This window comes from Cryptotermes secundus, unplaced genomic scaffold, assembly GCF_002891405.2.
Source record: "Cryptotermes secundus unplaced genomic scaffold, Csec_1.0 scaffold515, whole genome shotgun sequence".
Lineage (NCBI taxonomy): Eukaryota > Metazoa > Arthropoda > Insecta > Blattodea > Kalotermitidae > Cryptotermes > Cryptotermes secundus.
The window spans coordinates 104,280-130,689 of NW_019731273.1; the positions used below are offsets into that span (position 1 = coordinate 104,280).

Consider the following 26,410-nt stretch of genomic DNA (forward strand, 5'->3'; position numbering starts at 1 on the left):
ATCACCAGAAGGGGTATCCACCGACCCGGAGAAGTTGAAAGCCGTGAGAGAACGGCCGACCCCGAAGGATAAACATGAAGTTAGAAGCTTTCTGGGACTATGCGCGTATTACAGGTGATTTATTTCAGGGTTTTCCAACATTGCGAAACCACTAACTAGGCTAACGGAAGAGAAACAGCCCTTCCAGTGGACTCCAGAAGTGGAGGCCTCTTTTCAGACACTAAAGGGTGCCCCATGTGCTGCCCCTATTCTTGCCTACTCACAGCCAGGAGAGAAATTCATTGTGGACACAGATGCAAGTAATGTCGGAATTGGAGGAGTTCTCTCTCAAGTACAGGACGGACGAGAGCGTGTCATAGCTTACTTCAGCAAGACGCTGAACAAAGCAGAGAGAAACTACTGCGTAACCCGACGAGAACTACTTGCCATAGTGAGGACGCTGGAACATTTCCACAAATACCTCTACGGACAACAGTTCCATCTGCGAACGGACCACTCTGCGCTTACCTGGCTTATGAGTTTCAAGAACTTAGTAGGACAAACTGCGCGTTGGATACAGCATCTTCAGGAGCACAACTTTACTTCGGAGCATCGTCAGGCCGAAGACATAACAACGCTGACGCCCTTTCTAGACGACCCTGCAAAGAGCAATGTGCGCACTGCCACAAAGTTGAGACGCAGGCAGAGGTACAGCAAATACGTGTTATTGGAACCCCACCGGCAGCCGGCTGGGACCGTTACCCTGAGAGAGGAACAGCTAAAAGACCCAGATATAGGGCCTATTCTACGGGAAGTAGAAAACGGCCAACGACCGAAATGGCAGAACATTGCCGGAGTCCCACATACAAAAGCTACTGGGCCCAGTGGAAATCGCTCGCTGTGAGAAGCGGCGTACTAGAGCACGACTGGGAATCCGCCACCGGAAGACGTCAAGTAGCCCAGATAATTATTCCTCGGAGCAGGGTGAAGGACGTTCTGAGCGAACTACACGGTGGACCGTCACGAGGTCACTTTGGTGTCAACAAAACTCTGAATAAGGTTCGGCAGAGATTCTACTGGCTCCAAGCAAGAACCGATATTGAGAAATGGTGTTGACAGTGTGACACATGTGCAGCCAGTCGGGGACCGCAGACCAGGAATCGGGGACAAATGCACCAGTATAATGTCGGGGCTCCCTTCGAGACAGTAGCCATTGATATCGCAGGGCCCTTCCCACGAAGTGACCAAGGAAACCGATACTTACTGATCGCTATGGACTACTTCACCAAGTGGCCAGAAGTGTACGCCATCCCGAATCAGGAGGCTTCAACAATAGCGGAAGTTCTGGTTGCCAATTTCTTCTGCCGCTTCGGCATACCTTGGGAGTTGCACAGTGACCAAGGCCGTAACTTCGAGTCTCATCTACTGAAAGAAGTTTTGCAACACCTGGGAGTAAGCAAGACGCGCACCACACCCCTGCACCCACAGTCGGATGGAATGGTGGAACGCTACGTCAAGACCATCGAGGAGCACTTGCGGAAGGTCGTCAGATCGCACCGAAGGGACTGGGATGAGAGGGTACCCCTCTTTCTCCTAGCTTACAGGGCATCCACTCACAACACTACGGGCCTGACCCCTGCTGGCCTAGTGTTCGGACGAGAAGTACGACTACCTTGCGACCTGCTCTTTGGAGTACCCCCAGACAAAGAACAACCCACAACCGATTATGCAGCAGACTTGGTGGATCATCTGCACGACATCCACAATTATGCCCGGCAACACCTGAAGCTTGCCAGTGACCAGATGAAAACTACGTACGATAAACTGGCCAACTCCGCAGGTTACGACGAAGGCGACAGAGTCTGGCTCTATCGCCCAACCGCAGAAAGGGGAAATCGTCGAAAGTACAAGCATCATGGGAGGGTCCTTACAAAGTAGTGACCCGGATAAATGATGTGGTATACCGAATCCAGAAGACCCCTAGGTCGAGGATGTTGTCTGTATACCTCGACCGGTTCGCGCCTTATCATGGAGCTGCTCAAGACGAGCAACCATAAAAAGGGGGAAGATGCAGCGGTTGGAAAGCGGAGCAACAGGGAGAACAGAAACGGTAGCAGGACACAAAGAAGATGCTGCAAGAACAGCCTCCAAAGAAAAGGAACGGGGGAAGCACTGTTAGGCTATTCGGGACGAACAGCCTTAAGGAGGGAGCAGTGTGACATGTTGCACAACCAAGGACCCCTACCTCCCCAGCAGCACGTGACGGTAACGTAGCGCTCTCGTAATAGGCGAGTCATCACCCCGCCACTCTCCCCACGGTGACGTAATGCGCAACGCATGGTGTCGTGCTGAGCGGAGCCAAAGAGAGCCGAGTCCCAGCGCGCTGGTCGCTAGGCAACGCGGATAAACAGTGATGCCTACCACGTGGTTGTTTTCTCGTTGCCCTGCTGAGGGTTTATAAGGGACCTACACAGCCGCCGACGACAGTTCTCAGTTCGCAAGTTACGAGTTACAGACGCATGTGCGATAACTAAGAAGTCAGTGAGCGGAAGACTTATTGTGTGCTTTCGAGACTTAGTGAGTGCTGTAGTACAGTTATATTTGGAGTGTGTAATTCAGGGAGACTTGTATAGCTCCCGCGTTATCAATACGTGAAGACTCCTGAAGATAGTGTGAACAGATTTGGTTATAGGGTTATAAAGTGTAAAACCCCGCAAGATTGTTATAATTAATTGTAGCCGTTACTTGTAGGTTGTTGAATAAACCAGTTAACAATCCGAACGGCGTCTTCAGTAACGAAACACGTTACAGTATATTACAAATTTTTGTTCCAAATTACCTCCCTAAGTGGCGTAAAACTTTGTGAATCTCCCTGTATGTTTCAGCTTTTAAAGCCATCATCAGGCATACACATAGTTATTACACTCGCAAACTACTGAACTGCATTACAATATGATGGTTCAATAGTGCTGGATACTTGACAAATATGTTACACTATAATAATACAAAGTACAAAAATACAGTAAAATTATAAAATTATTATAATAATGATAGTTATGCAATAAAAAATATGGTTCAAAACTATTCCTGTAATAATTCATATTATGTTCATGTATTTCAGATTTCATAATATGAAATACATGAACAGAAAATGTAGGACTTGGGAATTACCTGCCAACATACACTGTATGCTGCTTATTCTTTTAATGGCTCACAGACTGTCTAAAACTCTGCATGGGCAATGATTTTGATCAGTGGGGTGGGCACTGGCATACACTTTCATATTACTGACATACTCGTATTCTGTTTTGGTTTCACACAATCCAAATACAAGGTGGTTCAAATATGACTGGGACTGATTTTCTTTTTTAAACCATCATTGCCAAACACTTACTTGCACATGTCAGTCTTCAATATACTCCCCTCTGGAGTCAACACATTTTTTCCAACGTTCTGGAAGCATCCTGATACCCTTTTCAAAAAAGGCTTGTGGTTGAAGGCATATCCACTCCTGAACAGTCTGAATGACGGTGTTGTCCACAAACCGCATATCATGCAAGTCTGATTTGAGCCTTCTGCACAGGTAGAAATCATGTGGGGCCAAATCATGACTGTACGGCAGATGTGTCAGAAGTTTCCATTTCAATTTCCAGAAGGTTTCCATTGTTGTTTTGGCTATATGGGGGCGTGAATTGTCTTGAAGGAAGGCTACCTGCTTTCCACCTCTGTTCAACTTGGATCGGATCTTTTCCTTCACGTCTGTTGCCAGAAGGTCTGAGTAATAAGCTGCATTGACTGTTCTGGCATGTCAGAAAGTCTACATGGATAACCCCTGCCAGTCCCAGAAGAACGTTACCATCACTTTTCCTGCCAAATGGCTCCTCTGCGCTCTCTTGGGTTTGGGAGAACTGGTATGCTGCCACTTGCATGATGACTGCTGGGACTCGGGAATGAAGTAGTGCACTCATGTTTCATCGGTGGTCACTACAGATTTAAAAAATGCATCACCTTCGTCTTCAAACTGCTGTAGGAGATGACTGGCAGCTTCCATGCGCACCATTTTGTTCATGTCCGTCAAAGTGCATGGTACCCACCGTGCATTCACCTTGCGATAGTGCAGGTGGTATTTCACGATGTCTTCTATACTACCAACACTGATGGACAGCATTGCTCCAAGTTCCTTGATAGTGATGCGCCTATTCTCATGAATAAGTGCGTCTGCACAATCAATGCTTGGCTTGGTGATGGATGTTTGCGGNAGAGGGAGGGTGGAGGTTGTGGCTTCACTCTCTTAAGGTTGCACAGCTGCTGCGCAGTGCGGCTTGTTTACACACAAATCAGTCCCGGTCATATTTGAACCACCCTGTATTTTCATTCTATTTTTATTTGGCTTCCCTTTCATATATATCGAGAAGTATATGCATCCTCAAGATGCATTAGTTGCAAGCAATTCATCTGCAGTGTACACAGTTTGAAATTTTGTGGCAAGACTACTTAGAAAGGGCTATACTTTGTAGAGGGGATCATATCCTGATTGATTCTTCAGTACAGGTGTTTTATTTCCGTTCAGATATAGCACTGAAAGGAAGGCAACAATCTTTCTATATGGTAACTGATGTTATGTAACTGGTATGCATTATGAGCTTCATCCCGAAGTAGCCCCACATGTATATGTATGCTCACATGCACAAATAATACTTCTACAACATAATGTAACAAATTTCATCAACACGTTGAAATGTAATAGCTCTGTAAATATGGTCAACGTGCAACAATGGAAGATATCTCAGTGGACGAATGTTACTGCTCGTTGCTAGGCAACAGTGCACCAATGAAGACACTGGCTAGGATTCATGTGATTTATTCTCTGTGTGGTATGCCTTATGTAACAACAGAACTAAGTTTTCTGAGCATGGTCTGTGCAGAGTGCTCATAAGAGAAGTGGATTCAGATACAAAGTAAGTTCAGGGCAGTTACAAGCGAATAATAGTGGCACAAGCATGCAAACAAGCAAGCAAGCAGTGAGACAATGAATGGGAACTAGGAGTACAGAAAAGTACAAGAGATCAGCCTGTGAAGACTTCATGTGTGTTATAGTGCAGTGGTATTGGGAGTGTGTGATTAAGGTAGACTTTTATAGTTCCTGTGTTTCTGTAAAGACTAGTGGAGGCAGACTGAGAAGATTAGAGTGGAGTGATCATAAATTGTGTAAATCAGCAAGAGTGTAATAATTATTTGTAGTTAAGACCTGTAGGTTGTCAATAAATCCAATTACCAATCCAAACCCACGTCTTAGTCATCTAATCATGTGACAATATTTTCACTGTGTGAATCCATTCTTTACATTAACTTGGAGCAATTTAACTCACCTTGAACAGATCTCACAGAGCTCAATCTGACGCCCAAACATTCAAGGAAATGAGGGTCACAACCACCCACACACCCAGTATAATGGTCAGGGTAATATGGAACCAAAGAGCCACGCCGGAACTTAAATTTCAGTTTCTGTACATGTGGTCCACACTGAAATACGATTCACACTACTGTACTTAACTAGTTAGCTGTCTTACATGGTAGTAAGAATGTCTATTTAAACTAATATTTACAGACATAAAAATTCATTCATGTGCTGCAGATTCTAAAAATAATCACACATACACATAAATCCATCTGGGAATAATAAAATATCATTTTCCTCAATAAGTTTTTATATACATGATGAAATTCAGGGAAAATAAAACCAGAACATCCCAATGTATTTGGATGAAAACAACATTCTGGAAATCAAATCTACTTCTATTCTCAGATGAAAGAGTCAGGGGACATCTACTCAACTGGGTCTGTTAGAGGGTGCTAATTCCAATTCCTGAATCCATGACTGACAATGTCTCTATCTAATGGACCCAATTAAGTAAGTGCCTTCCCATCTTCTCACCTGAAGATGGAAACAGAGTAAAGTACAGCCACAACAGGACAGGTATGGCTTATAACAAGAAAGAAAAATTGGTACTGTGATTTTCTTAAAGTTACATAATCAGAAAAGTCTTATATAAAACAAGGGAATTTTTTGGCACTTTTGTCACTGTAGGTTTGTGTCCTAAGCTACTGTGACATGTCTAACCGTTGCTGGGAAATGAGTGACCATGAAGACAGACCCTTGATAAACAGTTGGTTTCCATGTTACACAAAGGTGGAAACGCAGAGTTCATGTGACCCCTACTTCCTGTTGCGCCATCCATGTCACACTATTTATAGCTTTCAGCCTGAAAAGACACAGTTTAAACAAACCTCGCCTTGCGCCTGTCTTGTTTAGGAGTGAAAATCTGCATTCCAAGATCTGATAATCATATGCCTGACTAGTGAATTCACACAAACCTGTAGCTCAGCACACAAACATAGACCTGTTCTAATTCATGATCAATGAACACCAGATAGTAATTGTGAGGACAAGGGGTTATATAAGCACAAGAAAATCTTTTAACTCTTCAGTTCAAATAATGCTAAAGATGTCTAGAATGCTGAATTATTCTTTGTTATTACCTGCTGACAGCATAAAATATATTTTAATTATCTCGAAAAGTGTATGATTTGTATGAAAAACGTGTTGGGCACAAAGTGTGACCTTCATTTCTATCTACAACTTTTGTACAAAAGGATTTTTGCTCTGATAAATAGGTTGCAAGTTATATGCATGTTATGAATAAGATGCATGCAGTAACACAGTTTGGTCTTCATATAAAGTGGCTGTTATTGCATTCCAATGTTAACCAGAATCGGCATGTTTTAACAAACTTTGGTAAAACTCCAAAAAAACATATTTCATGAAAATTCATCTGGAAATTTTTACATGGAGACAGATGGATGGGTAAACATGGTGAAACTGGGATGTGCATTTTTGCAACTTTTCACGGTGAAAACACACAACAAAATACTGCAACAACTACATTATTTTTTTAAATCTTTGCACAATACACATAATGTACATCAATCATTTTTGGATATTGCAGGTACTCACTAAAAGAGGCACTTTTACAAATTTCATAATTCTCATTACCTCAAAGGTACACTTCTAAACCATGGACGAAGCTTACACAGGAAAAGCACCCTATTTACATAGATCATATATTGAGCAAGTTCAATAATGTTCAGAAATTCATAACGTGTTAAGATTACTTCAGCCACTGTCAGCAGATCAGACTATATAGTAGCAGAAGTTAGGGTGATTACTGAATAATGAACTGGAAAATATTTGGGAGAAAGCAGCCATGGCATAATTTGAGGCATTATCTCAGTTCAAGATGAAATGGGAACAGCAGATAAATGATAGGCCTATCACATCCACAACTGACGCTGAAGTTTCAAAGTTGGTGCTAAAATCTACTGGCTATGTGAAACTTAGAATAACAGCTCCAGTCTCTATACAAGATGATGGTGGAAGCTGACATCGTATGTTATTCTAGGGGGTGGGGCTATGCAAGTGAAACTACTCAGTGGCATCATATTCAAAAACTGCCCATTAAGTCTGGCAGGGAACATAAACTGATGGATTGCTTAGGAGAGAATAAAGTGAAGAAAATCAACCGTCCGTGAGTTCAGGAAGCATTGTATATGGAACAGCAAGGATGAACAGAAGATAGCATTCTGTGGGAAGAAGTGGCAATGCTGACAACTCCCTGAATTTAGTTTCTCCACAATATTCTGTACAATTATTAATAAAATGCATTAATGTTAGCACAACAGTAATCATATTCAGTTTTGAATATAACTGTGCTTATTCAACTCCAGATGCAAACCAGCAGTGAAATGGAAACTTAGCCAGTTCTAGTACTGAAATAATCTTCTGAAAATTTAAAATTTTAAGAGGTGGTTCTCTTATGTTTGGGTAAACACACTGTGTCTGAAAAATAAGTGCGATTTTGGGAGGCTCTACCTTTAAGTACAAAATAGGCATTATACATGGTGTGTTCAAAAAGTATCGAACCTTCTTTTTTCCCGCGTAAACCAATCAAGCGCGGGAGGCTCCTTTTGATGGAGATGTGGAGGGGACATTCATGCAGTCGTAAATTTTTTCCTGCCCGCAGAAAGCGTCAGTCGCTGGCAGTCAGCCTATGAGTGAGGATGTGTAGTGAGCGCTCGTCGGATTCCAGTAAGGTGTAAAATGACGGAACATCAGGAGCAGCGATATTGCATCAAATTTTGCCAAAATCTTGGCGATACCCAAGTGGAAACCATTCGTAAGATTCAACAGGATTTCGGGGACGATGCCATGAGCAACTCACGGATAAAGGAGTGGTACAACCACTTCAAAGATGGCCGCACATCAGTGGACAGCGAACCGCGTTCAGGCAGACCCTCAAGAAGCTGAAATGAGAATGTCATTGAGCAAGTGCGGACTCTGGTCATGGAGGACCGTCGTATCACAGTCCGAGAACTTGCAAATAAGATAGGGGTAAGCATTGGATTGGTACACTCAATTTTGACTGCGGATTTGGGCATGAGGAGAGTGTCCGTGAAATTTGTACTGAAACTGCTAACACTGGAGCAGAAGCAACGCCGTCTGGAAATCACACAGGACATGCTGGACAATGCAAACAGTAACCCCAATTTTCTGAACACCGTTATCACAGGCGATGAGTCGTGGGTTTATGGGTATGACCCAGAAACCAAGATACAGTCGTCACAGTGGAAACATCAGACAACCCCAAGGCCAAACAAAGCATGGTAGGTCTGCAGCAATGTCAAGGTCATGTTGGCCATTTTCTTCGACTCCCGTGGGGTTGTGCATTATGAGTACGCACCACAAGGCCAAACCATCACAAAGGAATACTACCAGGCGGTCCTTCGTCGCCTTCATGATGCTGTGCAGTGCAAACGACCGGATCTGTGGGCAGCAAAAACTTGGCAGCTCCATCATGATAACAAACCCGCCCATTCTGCGCATCTGATTCAGACTTTCGTCACCAAATACAACATCCTTGTGGCCTGTCAGGCTTCCTACTCCCCTGACATGGCTCCGTGACTTTTGGGTATTTCCCAAGCTGAAAATGCCGCTGAAAGGATCCTGCTTTGAGTCAAGAGAAGATATCATGCGGAATGCGAAGGCCCGGCTGATCACCATTCCAAAAGACACGTTCCAGAAGTGTTTCCAACAATGGCGGAAGTGCTGGGAGAAGTGTGGGTATTACCAAGGCAACTACTTTGAAGGGGATTAGGGTTTTGTACCTCCAAATCAATAAATGTATTTCTGCCGACCAAAGGTTCAATACTTTTTGAACATACCACGTATTCAGTGTTGTACCTTTACAGTCTTCCACTAAAACTGTTTCACGAGCAGCCATCAGCAAGATGGTGCACTGCCACATTTTTCAAGATGTTCTTATTGCAACATTTCCTTAAGGATGGTAGATGGATTGGTTGAATTCCGTGACAAACCTAGAAGCCCTGACTTATGTAAAAGGAAGAAGAAGAAAAGCCACTGAGCAAGAAATAAGAGATATGATACAGAATGTATGGCAAGAACTGGAATATTAATTGTATGTACATCAGGTAATGAGCAGTGCACATGAGAAAACTTGCTAACTATGTTCAAAATTATCTGAGGCATATTTTAAAATAAAATATTAATTTCTTGAATATGTTCCTCATTTTTCTAAATATCGGTTCTCAAAATCCTACCACTGTTTCCTACATCCTGTACAGTTTGCTACAATTGGTAGAAAAAACACACAGATTTCAGATCTGCTGTAGTCCTGTATTATAAATATGAAAAAAAGGCCACTTCAACGTGAAGGTGAACACTAGTCTTTACCCATAAATGAAAATACAAGTCTGCCAACATTATTTCTGCTATACAATGTTACCGTGGCAAGGAAATCACAACAAAGAAATATTTTAAGAATTCTACCAATGGAATTGTTCTCTCCATCGATTGTGTGAAAGAAATTACTTATGAATCATATACCTCACTGCAGGACTCGCCACTGAGCTCCACATCTTCAACAATGCCTAGGAACCAAACGGCATTCCGGCAGTTTGGGTATCCCATGCAAGTGATGAACTTTCCCATGCCTTCTCGCCTGTTCCGCAGAATCATGTCCATTCCACAAGAAGGACACTTGAGCACAGTTTGATTGACAGCTTGTTCTTCAGTCTGAATTGGTGGAACTTCTTGGGCTGTTTCTTGCAAATAGCGACCTAAGGCCTCATCAATTTTCTCTGCCTGCAAAAACATTAGTAAGACAAGTATCAGTGCTTCTTCTTCAAGCAAAACAAGACTGAAAAGACATATTCCAGTTTGGAGTAAGAAGTCTTCCTATATGTGCAATGCATTCCTTACAGCTCCTGAAGTTTATTTATTGCAAATAAAAACCAACCATTGAAAAAAATCAGCAGCAGCAGAGATAGTACACTGCAGTTGTTCATTCAGAATTTTATTTTGTGGGCTGGTATGATTTAAAAGACAATTAACAAATGCATTTTATCATATAACTTCAGAAATCAAGGTTGAAATGAAGACTGGAGAGAGTAAGATGTGCTAGCCATCTCATGAAATATGTTTAATTTTTTAGTCTTTTTCTTTTCCATTTATAATGCAACAAATTGATAATATTATTTAACACTTAATTCATGCAATGATCTACAACTTCTTTATTAAAACCGTCACAACACAACTATATCAAGATCAGTGCCTAGTTTTGGCTCTGCTACATGTTTCGGCTATTAATAGCCATCATCAGGCAAATACATGGCTAACATATTGTAACGTGTTTTGCCACTGAAGATGCTGTTCAGACTGTTAATTGGTTTATTTAACAACCTATAAGTCATAGCTACAATTAATTATAACACTGTTGAGGGTTTACATAATTTACAACCCTACACAATAATCTAGTCACTCTGTCTTCACTTATTCACAGTACAATACGGAGCTATACCAGGGTAACTGTATTTCACACTCCCAATACCTTCTCACACTATCACTTCTAATCACACATTCCTGTATTCTTCTTCCCGCGTTGATGATTCCCTCGCCACAACTGAACTCAGCAACTGTTACAATTCAACTGTTTTAGGCGGCTGCTATATTCAAACTGACTCCTTAGGCAGTGTAGTTCTCTTATAAACCCTCAGCCGGACAACGGGAAAACGCCTCGCTTACTTGTTGCCTAGTCATGTTTACCGACTGCCTAGCAATAGTCGTTGCACAGGCTCGCCTGTTGTGTGACGTCACAGCCTTGCGGGGAAGGGTGTTTACCGAGCGTTGCGTAATGATAGGAGTGGGGGTATGTGACGTCACTAGTGGAAATGCAGAGTTCACGTGACCCCTACTTCATGTTGCGCCATCCATGTCACACTGCTCCCTTCTTAAGGCTGTTGTTGACGCTTCCTGATTTGGAATGGTGTACACTTCTGGCCACTTGGTAAAGTAAAGTAAAATAATCCATAGTGATCAGTAGGTATCGGTTTCCTTGGTTGCTTTGTGGGAAGGGCCCTACGATATCAATAGCTATTTTCTCGGAGGGAGCCCTGACATTTTACTGGTGCATTTGCTCATGATTCCTGGTCCACGGTCCCGGCTGGCTGCACATGTCGCATTGTCGACACCATTTCTCAATATTGGCTCTTGCTTGGCTCCAGTAGAATCTTTGCCGAACCTTACTCAGGGTTTTGTTAACACCCAAGTGACCTCCTGATGGTCCACCATGTAGTTCGCTCAGAACGTCCTTCACCCTGCTCCGAGGAATAATTATCTGGGCTACTTGATATCTTCTGTTAGCGGATTCCCAGTTGCGCTCTAGTATGCCGTTTCTCACAGCAAGCGATTTTCATTGGGCCCAGTAGCTTTTGTACATGGGACTCCGATCCGCGATATCTTGCCATTCCGGTCATTGTCTGGTTTCTATTTCCTGTAGAATAAGCCCTATGTCTGGGTCATTTAGCTGTTCCTCTCTTAGGGTAATCGGGTCCCAACCGGCTGCCAGTATGGTTCCAATAGTGCGTATTTGCTTTACATCTGCCTGTGTCTCAACTTTGTGGCAGTGCGCACATTGCTCTTGGCAGGATCGTCTAGAAAGGGCGTTGGTGTTATGTTTCCGGCCTTGACGATGCTCACAAGTAAAGTTGTACTCTTGTAGGCGCTGTATCCAACACGCAGTTTGTCCTTCTAAGTTCTTGAAACTCATGAGCCAGGTAAGTGCAGAGTGGTCCTTGCGCAGATGGAACTGTTGTCCATATAGGTGCTTGTGGAAATGTTCCAGCGTCCTCACTATGGCAAGTAGTTCTCGTCGGGTGACACAGTAGTTTCTCTCTGCTTTGTTTAGCGTCTTGCTTTATTTCAACTAACTTTGGTGGCGGCCACATTTTAACTGACTTCTGAGGCAGTGTAGTTCTCTTATAAACTCTCAGCAGGACAACGGGAAAACGCCTCGCTTCCTTGTTGCCAAGTTGTGTTCACCGAATGCCTAGCAACAGTCCTTGCATGGGCTCGCCTCTTGCGTGACATCACAGCCTCATGGGGAAGGGTGTTTACCAAGTGTTGCATAATGATAGAAGTGGGAGTATGTGATGTCACTCGTGGAAACGCAGAGTTCAGGTGACCCCTACTTCCTGTTGTGCCATCCACGTAACAATATATACACCACTGAACTGCAGTACTAGTAAAATTGAGTACATTATTATTAATTATATAAAATACTTGATGTAAAAATACAATAAATAAAACAAAAGTTATAGTATAAAATAAGAATACAATTCTTCGATTGATGCTTTACTTCATCGAGTCAGTTGTTGGTTTTTGTAATTTTGTGGCGTTCCCACGGACAAACTGGAGTTTTCTATATTTTGAGTATATATAAAAAATGTATTGGAGGCTTGTGATGTAGATGTAGTAATATTAATGTTAATTATTTAGTCGGTGCCTCATCTTACAAAGTATTGTCTGTTCTGTAGGGAATGTAAACAACAGGATGCATGAAATGAAATTCATACAATAATCGTTAAATGTATAAAATGTTATTAAAATTATTAAAATATATATAAATTTGTTGTAATGCTGATACATGTTTTGGCCTTATAAGGCCATCTTCAGGCAACACTTATTTAAGGATTCTAATTCACTGTATGCTAATCATATAGTATTCCCAAGATATGTCGTTGATATTTCTTCATATCTATTTGATCTTTCTGAATTGCGGCTGTTTCTGTCACATTAGATGTGTTGTTTTACACTGTGCGTATCAAGCGTTGCTGTGTGTTCCTTGTATGTTTCAGCTAACATCAGTTAAAAACAATTCAACCTAGACAAATATTATGGCCACTGTCAATTACTTTATAAGGAATAGCGAAGTAATACTCAATTGAAAGGAACAAATGACAATTACAGTCACAGTATGCCTCAAGACATTATGTATGTTCATTATTATGAAAGGAGTTACTGGGTTTGAGGAGAAAAAATACTGAATTGTCCAGGATGACAAGATCAGGGACTCTCATATCTGCACTTGAACAACATTTATTTATTAACTATTGACTTAAACACTTCATTTCATGCTAGACTTCAGCACAAGTTGTGTTCTGGAGAAGATATATTTTACAAACTAGAGGAAAATTACACTTCAATGGATACATAAACATGGGACATATAATGCAGATCCTCAGCATACAGAAAACAACCCTTTACTTGGGATCTGGTAGTACAGGGGTGAAGAACTGGACTCCCATTCAGACAAAAACAGGTTTAATTCCTGGTAAGATAGAAATGCAAAATTTTCTGAACACAAACTGAAGTTTCCACTCTTACCAAAGTGAAGACTTTGGGAATGTTGAGAATACAGAACCCATCATGAATCGAAGCCCATAGGTTCAATGTGCAACTTACTGTTCTCATTAACATAATGTTAATCCACAGCTGAATCTTCATATGGATCTTCACACCTCCAAATGGATTCATATTACTTGAAAAAGAAGGGCCAGGAAGTCAGTAAGAACATAAATGGAGGCATTTCCTGCAACACCACCATACTCTACCTGTTGCAAAGCCATTCGGAATACTTCTTTGTACTTGGCAAGTTGCTCTGCAAGAACAAGTTTTGGATCCTTGACTCCATCACAGATCCTCTTGAGATCAGCTTCAAGCTCAGCCCGCAGATTTGGTTTAGACATGGGAAAGCCCATGCTGTCATAGCCCTCCACTAAACCCATTCCCAGCTCACCAGGAACAAAATGAGAGCCATCTTGTAACCCCACGTACATACGACTTTTAATGGTTTCGATATGTTCAGCATGGGTAGCATCCGTTCCTGCCAATTACAGCTTCATATTATATCTTCATCATCTTGATACAAATCAAGAAGAAGGAGGAGGAGGAATTACCAAAATCTCTAAAAATGTTAGATGTCAGTTTCTCAAGCATAACATTCTGGAAGAAAACACTCTTCACTAACAATGTTAGTTTTGAAGATTACTCTCTCACGGATTGTGACATCCTAGACTGTCAACAATGTTTTGGAGAAACCTGCTGTCACCATGCTTAGGGTAAAGGCTGAAAATGGAGGCAGGAAGTACCTCCAAAGCCCTGGTAATGGCGTCACACCCCAGGAGGCAGTAACTGTCACAGTTACTGCTGTGAGAACCTCACATCTCATTTAATGAACTTTAATTTTAGTATCAACTCTGACATGTCTGTGCTCTTGTGAAAACATAAGAACAAAACAATAGGCTTCTAAAATTGTGATGCTAAGAATACACACTTTCAGTTCAGCAAGAAAATTCGTATAAAGGAAAAGCATAATGTATGCAATAAAACTGTGACAAGTACATAGAACTAGTCTTAAATTTTTACGTCTTAAGTTATCATATGTGTCTCATAACAATGAAATTCATATCAATAGTAAAACATAAGAGGTATGTTAAGTTCTGAGGCTTTCATGGTGGCGACTGTTCAGATGGAGGGCTTCTGGGTTGTGACAATGTTGGTATCTGTCTACAAGACCACATGGTGTCACATACCAGAGACCCACATGTGAACACTGAGATATAATTTAAAGTACAGCAACTGAAAGAATTATATATATATATATATACACACACATAACAGGAATAGCAGTCTCTACCATCCTGCATGGTTATGAAATGTGAATAACACAAAGTGAACTAAAGATTTAACTTGTCTCATTTTGGTCCATCACACTATTAATTACAGAGTAGATAATGAAAAGTTCAGTCCAGTGTGACATACGAGTTTACAACACTTCAGTCCTCATTCGCCTTACATGTTTCGATTCAAAAGAATCATCCTCAGAGGCGCACCACTACGATAAGGAAACACTGTCATATAAGATATTTTAACAATATGCACTTTAGATATGACTAATGCTCTCTATATAAATTTTGTTATCACGGTTGATTTTGATGTTTATCTTAGGCACTCACAATGGCACTTCTTGAAGTGTAGATTTACTTATGATGAGTTTCTTTTAGTGTATTTCCCGGTTATTCTGACTGGGGTTTTTCACTGCACGCAATATGGTGTTCACTTTTCCATACTGTAGCCTCCCAATGTATTTAAAATTGTATTAAAATTTCCATGTAAACAATTAGTTATTATATTAAAATATCTTGAGCTGACATTGGGTCATGTTGTTTTCTTCCTGATGGTGGGAGATGTCGTTTATTTCTCTTGGTATTATGTTCTTATTATTAGTAGTGTAGTTCACGTGCGTGCTGTGTTGTGTGTACACATATCTTATGTGAGTGTTTCCTTATCATAGTGGTGCGCCTCTGAAGATGATTCTTTTGAATCGAAACATGTAAGGCGAATGAGGACTGAAGTATTGTAAACTCGTATGTCACACTGGACTGAACTTTTCATTATCTACTCTGTGAACTAAAGAATTCATTTTTCTGAGTGACTTGAGTGATATTCCTGAACAGACACCAAATAATACAAGAAACAAACAAAAAATCTGTAAATATGAAAAAGGAACATAATGCACCATCAAATTAGCCATACTTAAAAAGGCAAAATGAAAGACAAAACATAAACATTAAAATATATATAAGAAAAATTAGAAAGTTAGAGATGCAACCTTGAAGCTGTTACTGAAGAAATTTTGCAATTTAAATAAGACGTGCTCAAGCTGTTTAATTTCTTAACACACACAATATTTGATTACCTGTTGGTTCTACCATCTTCTACAAACCCTAGCCCCTTTAAGACATATGCCCATTCTTCCCTGCAATTTACCTTTTGTCTTCATCTCTTCATTTTCAGCTTCATTAATCAGCAATACCCATAATGACTATGCCAAGCTACCATACAACATTCATGTCTGTAATTTTATTTTCAAAGTAACATCAGTGAGCATCACATACAGGCATGAAAGCATATTCAGTTGCTACAAACCATACCAATGCCATGTTTCTCCATTAGAGCAATGAGATCTGCTTCAGTCAGTAAATGGGGTGCAGCTGTCTCTCCATCTGTCATCTCAATACTTGTTGGCTCAAATGTCTGTCCAGATTCATATATATGAATCTCCTTAGCATTCCATTTCTCATATGGGTATACTTCCAAATAGTTACGTGCAATAATCATCAAACCATTTGCTACGAACTATGAAAGGAAAACACAAATAATAACAGTTTTACATTTAACTTAACTTTATACTGAAGGGTAAGGTAGAGGTAAAATTGTCCCTGTACTTAATTAATTGAGCAACATGTCATGAAGACATATGAGGGAGTGGCGGTATAGCTCCACCATTCTTGACCTTGGCACTAGATGGAGGTGAATGGTTAGATTCATGCCCACCTGCTTTATCCCTAGGGGATGAGCCACTGGTACCCACTGCAATTGAGGGTAAGTGGGCCCCAGAACCAGATTGGACACTGCAAAATTGAGAAAAAAACCTTCACCCTGGCAATCTAGCACTTAGCCCATCACTATACCAACTGAGCTATCTCAGCTGCTTGATGCAAAAAGGATGCCTGACTTTTAAAAATTTGCAGGACACAAGAAGTGAACTGTTTAAGAAAATCTGTGTCAAAACTATATTCACAAATTCAGATTGAGGTCTCCTGCATTATGGCACTTTACGGTCTTGTAGGCAGATACTGAAGTTTGAGAGGAACATTTTACTTTCACCTTCAGGGCTGAAGTTTAGAGATTCAGCAGCTGGTTGGTATATAGGTGGCAGGTTACAAGGAAGGCAGTCACGAGACCAAAGGAGAGGGGATAAAGGAAGGAACCTGATTCAGGCTAACTGGAAAGATGCATAGTAGAATGACCCTTTCAAGAGACACACTAGCTTTTCTTCAAAATTGGGACACAGAATACTGAGCAATAACAACCCTTTCCAAAGATCCAATGTTATTTTCAGAAGGAAAAGTGGAATTGTGAGAAAAATGTAAGGAAGATACCCCTTTTCAGGGATCCTGTAAGTTATGAAAGAAGAAATAGGATGAGATGATAATGATGATAATAATATGCAATATATTTACAACTGAAAACAATAAAAACATGTTTCCTGGCACGTGGTAGTGTAGTTGGTTGAGGGGCTATGCTAAAAGCTGGGAGGTCGCGGGTTCAAGTCCTGATTAGGTCACTGGATTTTTTAAATTGACATAATCCTTCCAGTTGCACTATGGCCCTGGGGTTGACTCAGCCTCTAACAGACATGAGTACCAGGAATTAATTAAATCATTTTCCTGGGGAGTAAATCATGGCCAGCGCCTAAGGCTGACAACCTTACCGCCAATTTTGAGCTGATGGTCTAGATAATGTGGGACCCTCAACATCTCACAACCCTATGGGCCTTCACGGCCCGGCACAGGGATAGTTTTTTTTTTAACTATTAGGACTCAACTGTATGATCACCCGAATAGATTCCACCAGGCGGGCTCATTAACTACATTTCCTTACAACATCAAAACACCACAGAGCATTCATTTTCAACCAGGAACATTTCAGCCACTTAGGACATCAGTGGTGTTTCCTGAATGTTAGCCACTCAGATTTGCATTAAACGTACCATATAATTCACACCAAAATCTGGATCTCTTTCCATTATCTAAGAAACTAAAATAAAATGTCTTAAAACTATAGAAATATTAAATTTCTGCAAAAATTTAAAATTGTCAAATTTTCCTGTCAGATTTTCAATGGACATTTCACTGGTATACTCTGATACTGCAGTAAATTCACATATTTTCTTAATTTTATATTTTTCAAAGCATGTGGGACATGACTAATTCAATGGTGTGGGGTATTCAAGTAAATATGGAATTACACTATCTCCAAGCAGACACCTATGGGAAAAGTTACCACTAGGTCAAATAATTCCTCAGCTTTCATGAAACCCAAAAATTCATTATCATATACAGCCTACCAATGGTATTCAGATAGACAGACAAACCCAACCCACATACTTATACCTCTTTAAGAACCAATTTCACATGACAATAAACTCGCTGTTATAGCAAGTGTCATGTAACTTCGAACAAGGCCAAGAGTAACCTTCAATGCGCAGAAGAAAAATTTCGGACAAGGGGGTGGAGGATGTGAGAAGTGAGAGGTGGCCAGTGGAACAGCGAGTGTTAAGAAACTCCTCCCACCACAAGCTAATGCGCGGGATTTAACTAGGAATGCGGGGCCTTGTTTGAAGTTGCGTGACACTGTCTATATCAAGCATGTATGGGAAATGTGGTCTGTTGATTACATAAATCTTTAGGTTGCAACATAAAACCTCTGACAGAGACCGAATGTGAAGTCAAAAAAAAAGTTTTCACTTTAGTTCTCGCATGGGACTCTTCCTTGGTGACACAGTAAATGGGTGGGTGATATATTTCACGCACACGCGCGCACACACACACATATATACAGGCACACGATCACAGAGTCAACTAGATTTTACTGTGATGGCACCTATGTAAGGGAGGATGTCATGTAGTGCTGCTAGTGGCAGGTGAACATATGTGCATTGCAAATCTGTTTTTGGGTAAGATTATAAAAATGGCAAATTTTCTTTGAAATATTTGTTGGTTGGATGAAAATTACAGAAGTTTGGATACCACATAATCAGGAGTTTACCACATCACTATATAATACTTACTAGCAACTTTGCTGAAACTTGAAATAAGATATGGTAGTTAGTAAACAACCTTACAAGAAATACTGGGGATCCTTGACTGGACTCAGGCAAGCAAAGGTACTCATACGAGGACCCTCTGCTAAAAGAGCGGAGGAACTGTTAAAGTTAAACAGGAACCAGCTATGATGGGTGGTGGGCCTACCTTACAGGACACTGTCACCTTAAAGAACACCTCTTCAAACTGGGACTAAGTAATAGTCCCACTTGTGAGAGGTGTCAAGAAGAAAATGAAACAGCCACACATATCCTGTGTGAAAGTGAGGCCTTAGCTTATTTAAGATTACGTCACTTGGGTCAATATTTTATGTAAGCAAGTGACTATTTCTATGCCCCCACATACAGAACCCTATGCTTCATTTGAAGTGCAGGATTGATGAGGGGATAATCAAAAGGGGAAGCACAACAGATCACTGTGGGTCATGGTGCAAGGGCCGAGAAGGCCCACCCCTTATACATTCATTCATTCATTCATTCACAGCAAACAACCTGTAAATACACAGATTTTTCACTTCATTCTTTCAATCAGTTATTCAGATTATTACATAAAATTTCACCTTTTCACCAGCAATATCTATATCAACAATCGTTTCCAGTCCTTCGGCATCTTTTGAACAGCATGCAAGAAAGTGTCGTGTCACAAATTCATACACTTCTTTCTCATTTCCTGAAACACAAGATATACTGTATTTATATAGGACAGCCTGTACATAAAGAACTACCACTACCACAACCTAAGTCTAAGAGAACTTTCAGACTACTGCAGGGAGATTATTCGGTCACTGTTCTGGAGCACTGACTTCCCACTAAATATGATCACTGCATGAATTGCAAACTTTCCTACATGGACAGCTGTGGTGGTATGACTGCAGCAATAATGAACTTACAGAACCTGTCTCAAACATTTCAGAATTAACTGTATCCACATAAAACACAGGACCACTGACGCTTCGCCAAATACCACCTTTTAAATGGAATTTTGTGTGCAAAACCTTGATTGCTTGTATGAAGAGCTACTGGAAAGTTCCCTGAATGTTATTGTTGTAACTGCCTTGGTGAAAGAAGATGAGAGGGGAGGCCAAGGTCACACTTCCGAAAGCCTATTGCATCAGTCTGCCACATGACACTGCACTTTGAACACCCACTGTTTTTACATGAGTGTTTTTTCGTCTTCATGTTTTATTTTGTCTGTGATGGTTGGCAAAATCAAGGAAAATGTCTGCATCAAGTATTGCGTGAAGCACCAGCAAAATGACAGAAAATGTTGAAAAAATTCGAGAACTCATCCATGAAGACTGCCACTGAACAAACCATGAGCTCACAGACATCGCTGGAATCATTTATGGAGTTTGCCAGGAGATCTTAAGAGAAAATCTGAACATGTGCCGCATTGCAGCGAAGTCCGTACCCCGACTCTTGAAAAATGATCAAAAGCAGTGGCACATAAATGTATGTCTTGAGCTACAAGAGAAGGCTAACGTGGACCCAATTTTTATCCCTAGGATCGCAACAGGTGACAAAAGTTGTATTTATGGTTATGATCAAGAAACAAAGCAACAATCGTCACAGTGGAAAAGCCTATATCACCAAAAGCAAAAAAGGTGCGGCAGGTCCAGAGTTCAACAAGCATGCTCATTGTTTGTTTTTTTTTCAATGTGATGGGGATTGCTCACCGTGAATTTGCTCCTGCTAACACTATGGTCAACTCTGACTTTTACTATGATGTTTTAAGATGCTTGAGAGAAAATGTGCGATGAGAAAGAAGCAATCACAACTGGCTCCTTCATCATGACAATGTGCCTACCTATACATCCCTGAAAACCACAGAGTTTGTGACTAAAACACGGTTATCGCACCCAATCCTCCATACTTGTTGGACATAGCCCCCTGTGATTTTGCTTTGTTTCCCAAATTGAAAATGAAACTGAAGGTATGATGTTTTGAAACAGTGTCTGATATCCAAAGGGGGGCACACAGTAGTGTAGTTGGTTGAGGCACTATGCTACAAGCTGGAAGGTCATGGGATCAAATCCTGATGAGGTGGATTTTTTCAATTGACCTAATCCTTCCAGCCGTAATATGGGCCTGGGGTCGACTCAGCCTCTAACAGAAATGAGTACCAGGAATATTCCTGGGGATAAAGGGCGGTGGACGCATAAGGCTGACAACCTTACCGCCATCTGTGAGCCGAATGTCTAGAAAATGTGGGAGCCTCAACATCTCACAACCCTGTGAACCTCCACAGTCTGTTACAGGGATACCTTTACTTTTTTTACTTTTTACTTACTGACATCCAAAGGGAATCACAAGCGATACTTGACACACTTCCACAGTGTTTTTCAAGCGTGGAAAAAACAATCGGGGTCACTGTATATGTTCCCAAGGGGATGGCAGCAAAAATTGGATAAATTAAGCCAGAATTCTTTTCTGACCTAGTTCAGGAACTTTCCGATAGAATGCTTTGTGCATTCACATGTCTATTCAAACAAAATCAGTCCTTTCCCAATAAAATTGTCATTTCAGGATCAAGCAGGTGATCAAGAGGTGAAAAACCTATCACAATGATGTTCTTCAGCTGGAATTCAACTACGCAACTTCTGAATTTAAGTCATACATCCAACTGCTTAGTTCATTCTGCATGCCAATCTTATGGTTTTTCAGTGAATGTCATCATATATGGAAAATATGTCAAAATACCAACCAAATAACCAGCAATGTGTCACAATATAAGGAAATAGGTGGTAAACCCAGACATAATGTTTCAACCCCCTATCACCTGTCAAGCCCTAAGGAGTGAGGCTTCTTTCACATTCTGGTTCAATAAAAAATCACATCCGGTCCCTGACACACCATCTAATTTCTCATCATCACATTATTCAAAACTGCAACCAACTTCAAAAAACTTCTCCTGGTCTTCCTTTGCACTACCATGTCTATTGGAAGGAGGCTAATAGTGATCACAGCTCTTTTGTTTTTCATAGCCAGAAAATCGGCAGTGTATAAAATCTTAAATCGCTTTCACTGACCAGTTACAGATAGTGGAACACGAACATACATGTAAGTGCTCATGCATACAAAATACTGAAGACATGCATATATGGAGACTCACTTTTAGTTACCTTGTAAAGATGTAGTATGCTTTGTAGGATGAATAGGTGGATGAGCTTGGTCTGACTTCTTGCCTGCTCTAGGATTCGGACCTTGCTGCAGGATACGACTTGCAAATTCTGTGGAACAATTAACTTGAAATATAAAATGTAATGATTCAGAATTTAGACATAGAATGTTACTAACCCTTCAGTGCCGTAGTCTGCGCATGGCACCCCAGCGTCTTCTGTCACATGTTGCCAAAGTCAGTCCATGGCATGCATAGTGCAGCGTTAAGTTTCAGCTCGTATTTTGAACTGTTGTTTTTCATGTAAAGTAATTCTTTTGGTATGAAATTAAAGAGGACATTTCAGGCTATCATTTCGTATATTCATCCCAGTTTGAACTTCCCGCGGTAGTTGTAATACATTTGAATTCTTTGAAAAAGTTTTCTACTTCATAGATACAAATCTATCTCCACCCTTAGGGGAATTCTAGCGATACTGTGTGCTCTCCTGCATGCTGATCAAATGAAAAGACGATTCTCTTTAGGCATATTCTGACCAGTGCTGCTTCTAGATTGGAATTTGTAACCATGAGAAAACACGTGGAGAATCTATGACTTTGAGATGTGATGCTAACTTTTAAGAAGTGTGTTATGACTGCTATGTAGCAAACAACAAACAGTTCACAATATGAACGATACTGTAATTCCCCTTTGTTCTATAACTATGCATCATGCTGTCTTGTTTTAGCAGTCAAGGCCAGCCGCAAGCAGCTAAGTGGCAACTTGTGTTGTGTCATGACCAGTGAAGTATATATTTACTTCAAACAGAATCAGATCAAAGTCTTATCAGATTTTGAATTTGACAATGAAAATGGATGTTTGTGCTTCTCTCAATTCTATGGTAAGTGACAAAATCGAGGAAAGCACAAACGTTCATTGGAAGAATATGCAAAGCTATATGGGACAAAAAGAACATTTCTGAATGTGATGATAGGTAGGAATAGCATAAGGATAGGAATAGATCAGTTGTCAATCAGAATTAAGTTAATTGAGGGACTCTGTGAAATATGATAATGCTGTAGAACACAAAGTGCTGGGTCAACATTCATCAGACAAAACAGTGCCCAGTCTAAGAGAAAGAAATTTTATAAGCAAGATTCCACCAACTGCGAAGAAATCGAAACCACATAAATTGTGTGTTGTGTTAAAAACTGTGTACTGGTGTAACACTTGTGACATGAGACTCTGTAGGGAATGTTTTCACAACTAACACACCCAGCTGAATTTGTAATATCATACTATTATTCCTAATTTTTATAGGATTACTGTGCCAAAAAATAATTTTAAAGCTGTGAGTATCAATAACTGCAAAGTAAGTCACCTCCCCAGTTAGGATCCTGTGCCTGCAACTCAATCAGGTTACGCAGGTTCAGCTCCTTTGGGAAAATGTTAGTTTCTGTACGAGGATAACTGATGAATCCCTGAGTGTATAATTTCTCTGCTATCCTCATTACTTCTTTGGCATTCATTTTCAGTTTTCTGGATCCAAGTTTCTCCATTTCCTACAACATATGGAAAAATAATCTTATATGCAATGTCAAACCGCCAGTAAAGCTTCTTTGGACAGCTGTGGATATGAACACTAAACTGACAAAAATCCTAAATGGAGGAAATCTAACATTGAAATTATTGACTCAGGATCATTGGAATTGAATGTTAAATGAGAGAACATTTACAGATTTCAGGAAGATTAAATGGCGGTTTCACTGTGTGTCTATGATGTTTCTGATGGGTTGACTGTATTATCTACTGCACATTTCTAGTACCTTCTGCTGAAAATGTACCAGTATAAACATATTACAGTATACATCTTACATAATATCAGCAGAACAGGTAGAGTACACAATGTCTTTTAATGTCCGATCTGTCTGTGAAGAACTCTTCAACATCTGCCTTTCGAATGTTGACAGTAACATCAATTAACACCATGATTTATTTTAACCGTCTTCCAGTGCATACACTCATCTATCTCCTCCTCTCACTCGCACTACATGTTTCGCACAAAAGTGCCATCTTCAGGTGCTTATTCAATTTACGCTAAACTAGTTCATTGCATGCCTTGTCTTCATCTTAAAATAACTAAAATATATATTTATCATATATATCATATATATTGATAAATGTTAAATGTTAAAAATATTAAAATTGTTCAGGAATTTTTTCTTCCCTACGTCGTATCTCACTACGCGAGTCACATCTATCCTCTTCTGTTGGAGCACTCTTTCACTATCGTGTATTATTGTGCTTTGTGTTGTTTCTTGCTCCTGTGACTGCGTGTGTNTTAACAGTATTACATAATGAAAACTATAAGATTATAATTTGAAAATAAACTTGAAATATAGCTTCTGTTCAAAGCTGCAACACAGTACAGAAAATGTATTACAGCCCACTGATTAAAAATAAAATGACTACCTTCACTAGTCTCACTGAAGCATGAGATACAAACAAAAAATATATATTACTGACCAGTTTTTAAGTTATATGAATTGTAGCTATAAAAACAGCAAGAGGCAGATGAATAAATAATCTTTAATGTATCACATACAGAATGTTTTAAATACATGTGACTGAAGTCTATAAAACACAATTACATTAATAATATACCACAGTATATGACACAAAAAATTAAAAAGGAATGTATTTAAATAAAAAACATCCTTTCTCTCGAAGAAAGACCAATGATATGTCTTCAATATCAGAGCTAAAATACTCAGGATCCAAAGGGTCTGGTATCTTGAACAGCACTCAGTTCATCAGTACTGCTTTGATCATAATGAACTATATGTTTCTAATATATGACACAAACTCCGTCCTAAGTGCAACAATTTACTGTAGTTCTTTTGTCTTCCTTTCTTCTACACTACATGTTTTGGCTGTAAATGGTCATCATCAGGTGTATACTCTCATGTAGCTGCTACAGTGTACATAGTATATATNGACGGACGAAAGGCTTCAGGAGCTTACAGAAAGAACTGGAAAAACACAAAGGGAACTGCAGTCAGTGGAAGTGTGCCTCTGCGCAAGGACAGATAAGCTCCAGGAAAACCTGACGAAAAACTTCAACGAAACCTGCGCAGCAATTGACGAAACCAAACGCGAGTTCCAGGCCCGGTTGGACATAGTGCAATTGAAGGCAGAGCGGGGAAATACGTCAACGATCGTCGCCAGCACGGCTCAGCCACCGACATTCAACGGGAATTCAACGTGGAGCGTGTTCTGGTGACAATTCGAGACCGTGGCCGAACACAACCAATGATTGGAGCGGGAAAAATCGACATACTTAATTACTGCCCTGAAGGGTCGGGCGGCGGAAATACTACCCGGCATTCCGACAAATACGACCTATGAGGAAACTCTTCAGGCTCTAGAGGACCGTTTCGGGGTCCAACACTTTGCAGCTGCCTACCGCTGCCAATTAAGAACAAGGACCCAGAAACCTGGGGAATCCCTGCAAGACTTTGCCACGGCCATTGAACTGCTTTCCCGTCGTGCCTACCCCAATCTACCTGAAGACCATATAGGAAGGGAGGCAGGAATAGCCTTCGTTTACGGAATACGAGATGCCGATATAAGGTTCCAGCTGCTGCTAGGAGGTGAAAAGACGGTAAACGAGGCCCTCCGACGAGCGGTAGAGCTGCAAGCGGTACTGATGGCAGCTAGACATCACGAAGGTAGCACCAAGACATACCGGAAGTACCGATTGTACGCCACCCAACGAGGAGACGGAAGACAATCAGGGTGCTGGAGTTGTGGAAAACTGGGCCACTTCGCGAATACCTGCCCCTACGAACAGGAAGGGTACCCAACCGACAGGAAACAAGCGACGGCCGGCGAAGGAGGGCGGACGCCGGCATATGCATTAAGGCCCCCACACTACCCACTCACCATCAAAAGGGTGAATGCCAATCATAATGAGATGACGGCCTGTCAAGAGATAGAGGCACGTCTACAAGAAGGAAAGCCAGCCTCAGTGGACACGAAACCTGCGGCGGCACAAGAGGAGGTCCCCACAGTGATACCGGTCAGAGTGACGATGGCCTGCCGAGAAACAGAGGCACGTCCAGAAGGAGAAAAGCCGGCCTCAGCGAACAGGAAACCTGAGGCGGCGGGCTTACGAGAGGTACCCATACAA

The 26,410-nt window shown here is 40.9% G+C and overlaps 1 protein-coding gene across 2 annotated transcripts in view; it reads right to left on the reverse strand.

The window, feature by feature from the left end:
• The window catches only part of LOC111866829 (DNA topoisomerase 3-alpha), a 130,916-nt gene that overhangs the window by 64,088 nt on the left and 40,418 nt on the right, over positions 1–26,410 (reverse strand). For both annotated transcript variants that reach the window (XM_023856126.2, XM_023856124.2), the window contains 7 exons: positions 23,600–23,780; positions 22,244–22,351; positions 19,682–19,791; positions 16,387–16,591; positions 14,005–14,276; positions 9,941–10,198; positions 5,349–5,502 (listed from right to left, as the gene is read on the reverse strand). In XM_023856126.2, the coding sequence (XP_023711894.1) occupies positions 5,349–5,502; positions 9,941–10,198; positions 14,005–14,276; positions 16,387–16,591; positions 19,682–19,791; positions 22,244–22,351; positions 23,600–23,780 (1,288 nt within the window). The remainder of the gene's footprint in view (positions 1–5,348; positions 5,503–9,940; positions 10,199–14,004; positions 14,277–16,386; positions 16,592–19,681; positions 19,792–22,243; positions 22,352–23,599; positions 23,781–26,410) is intronic.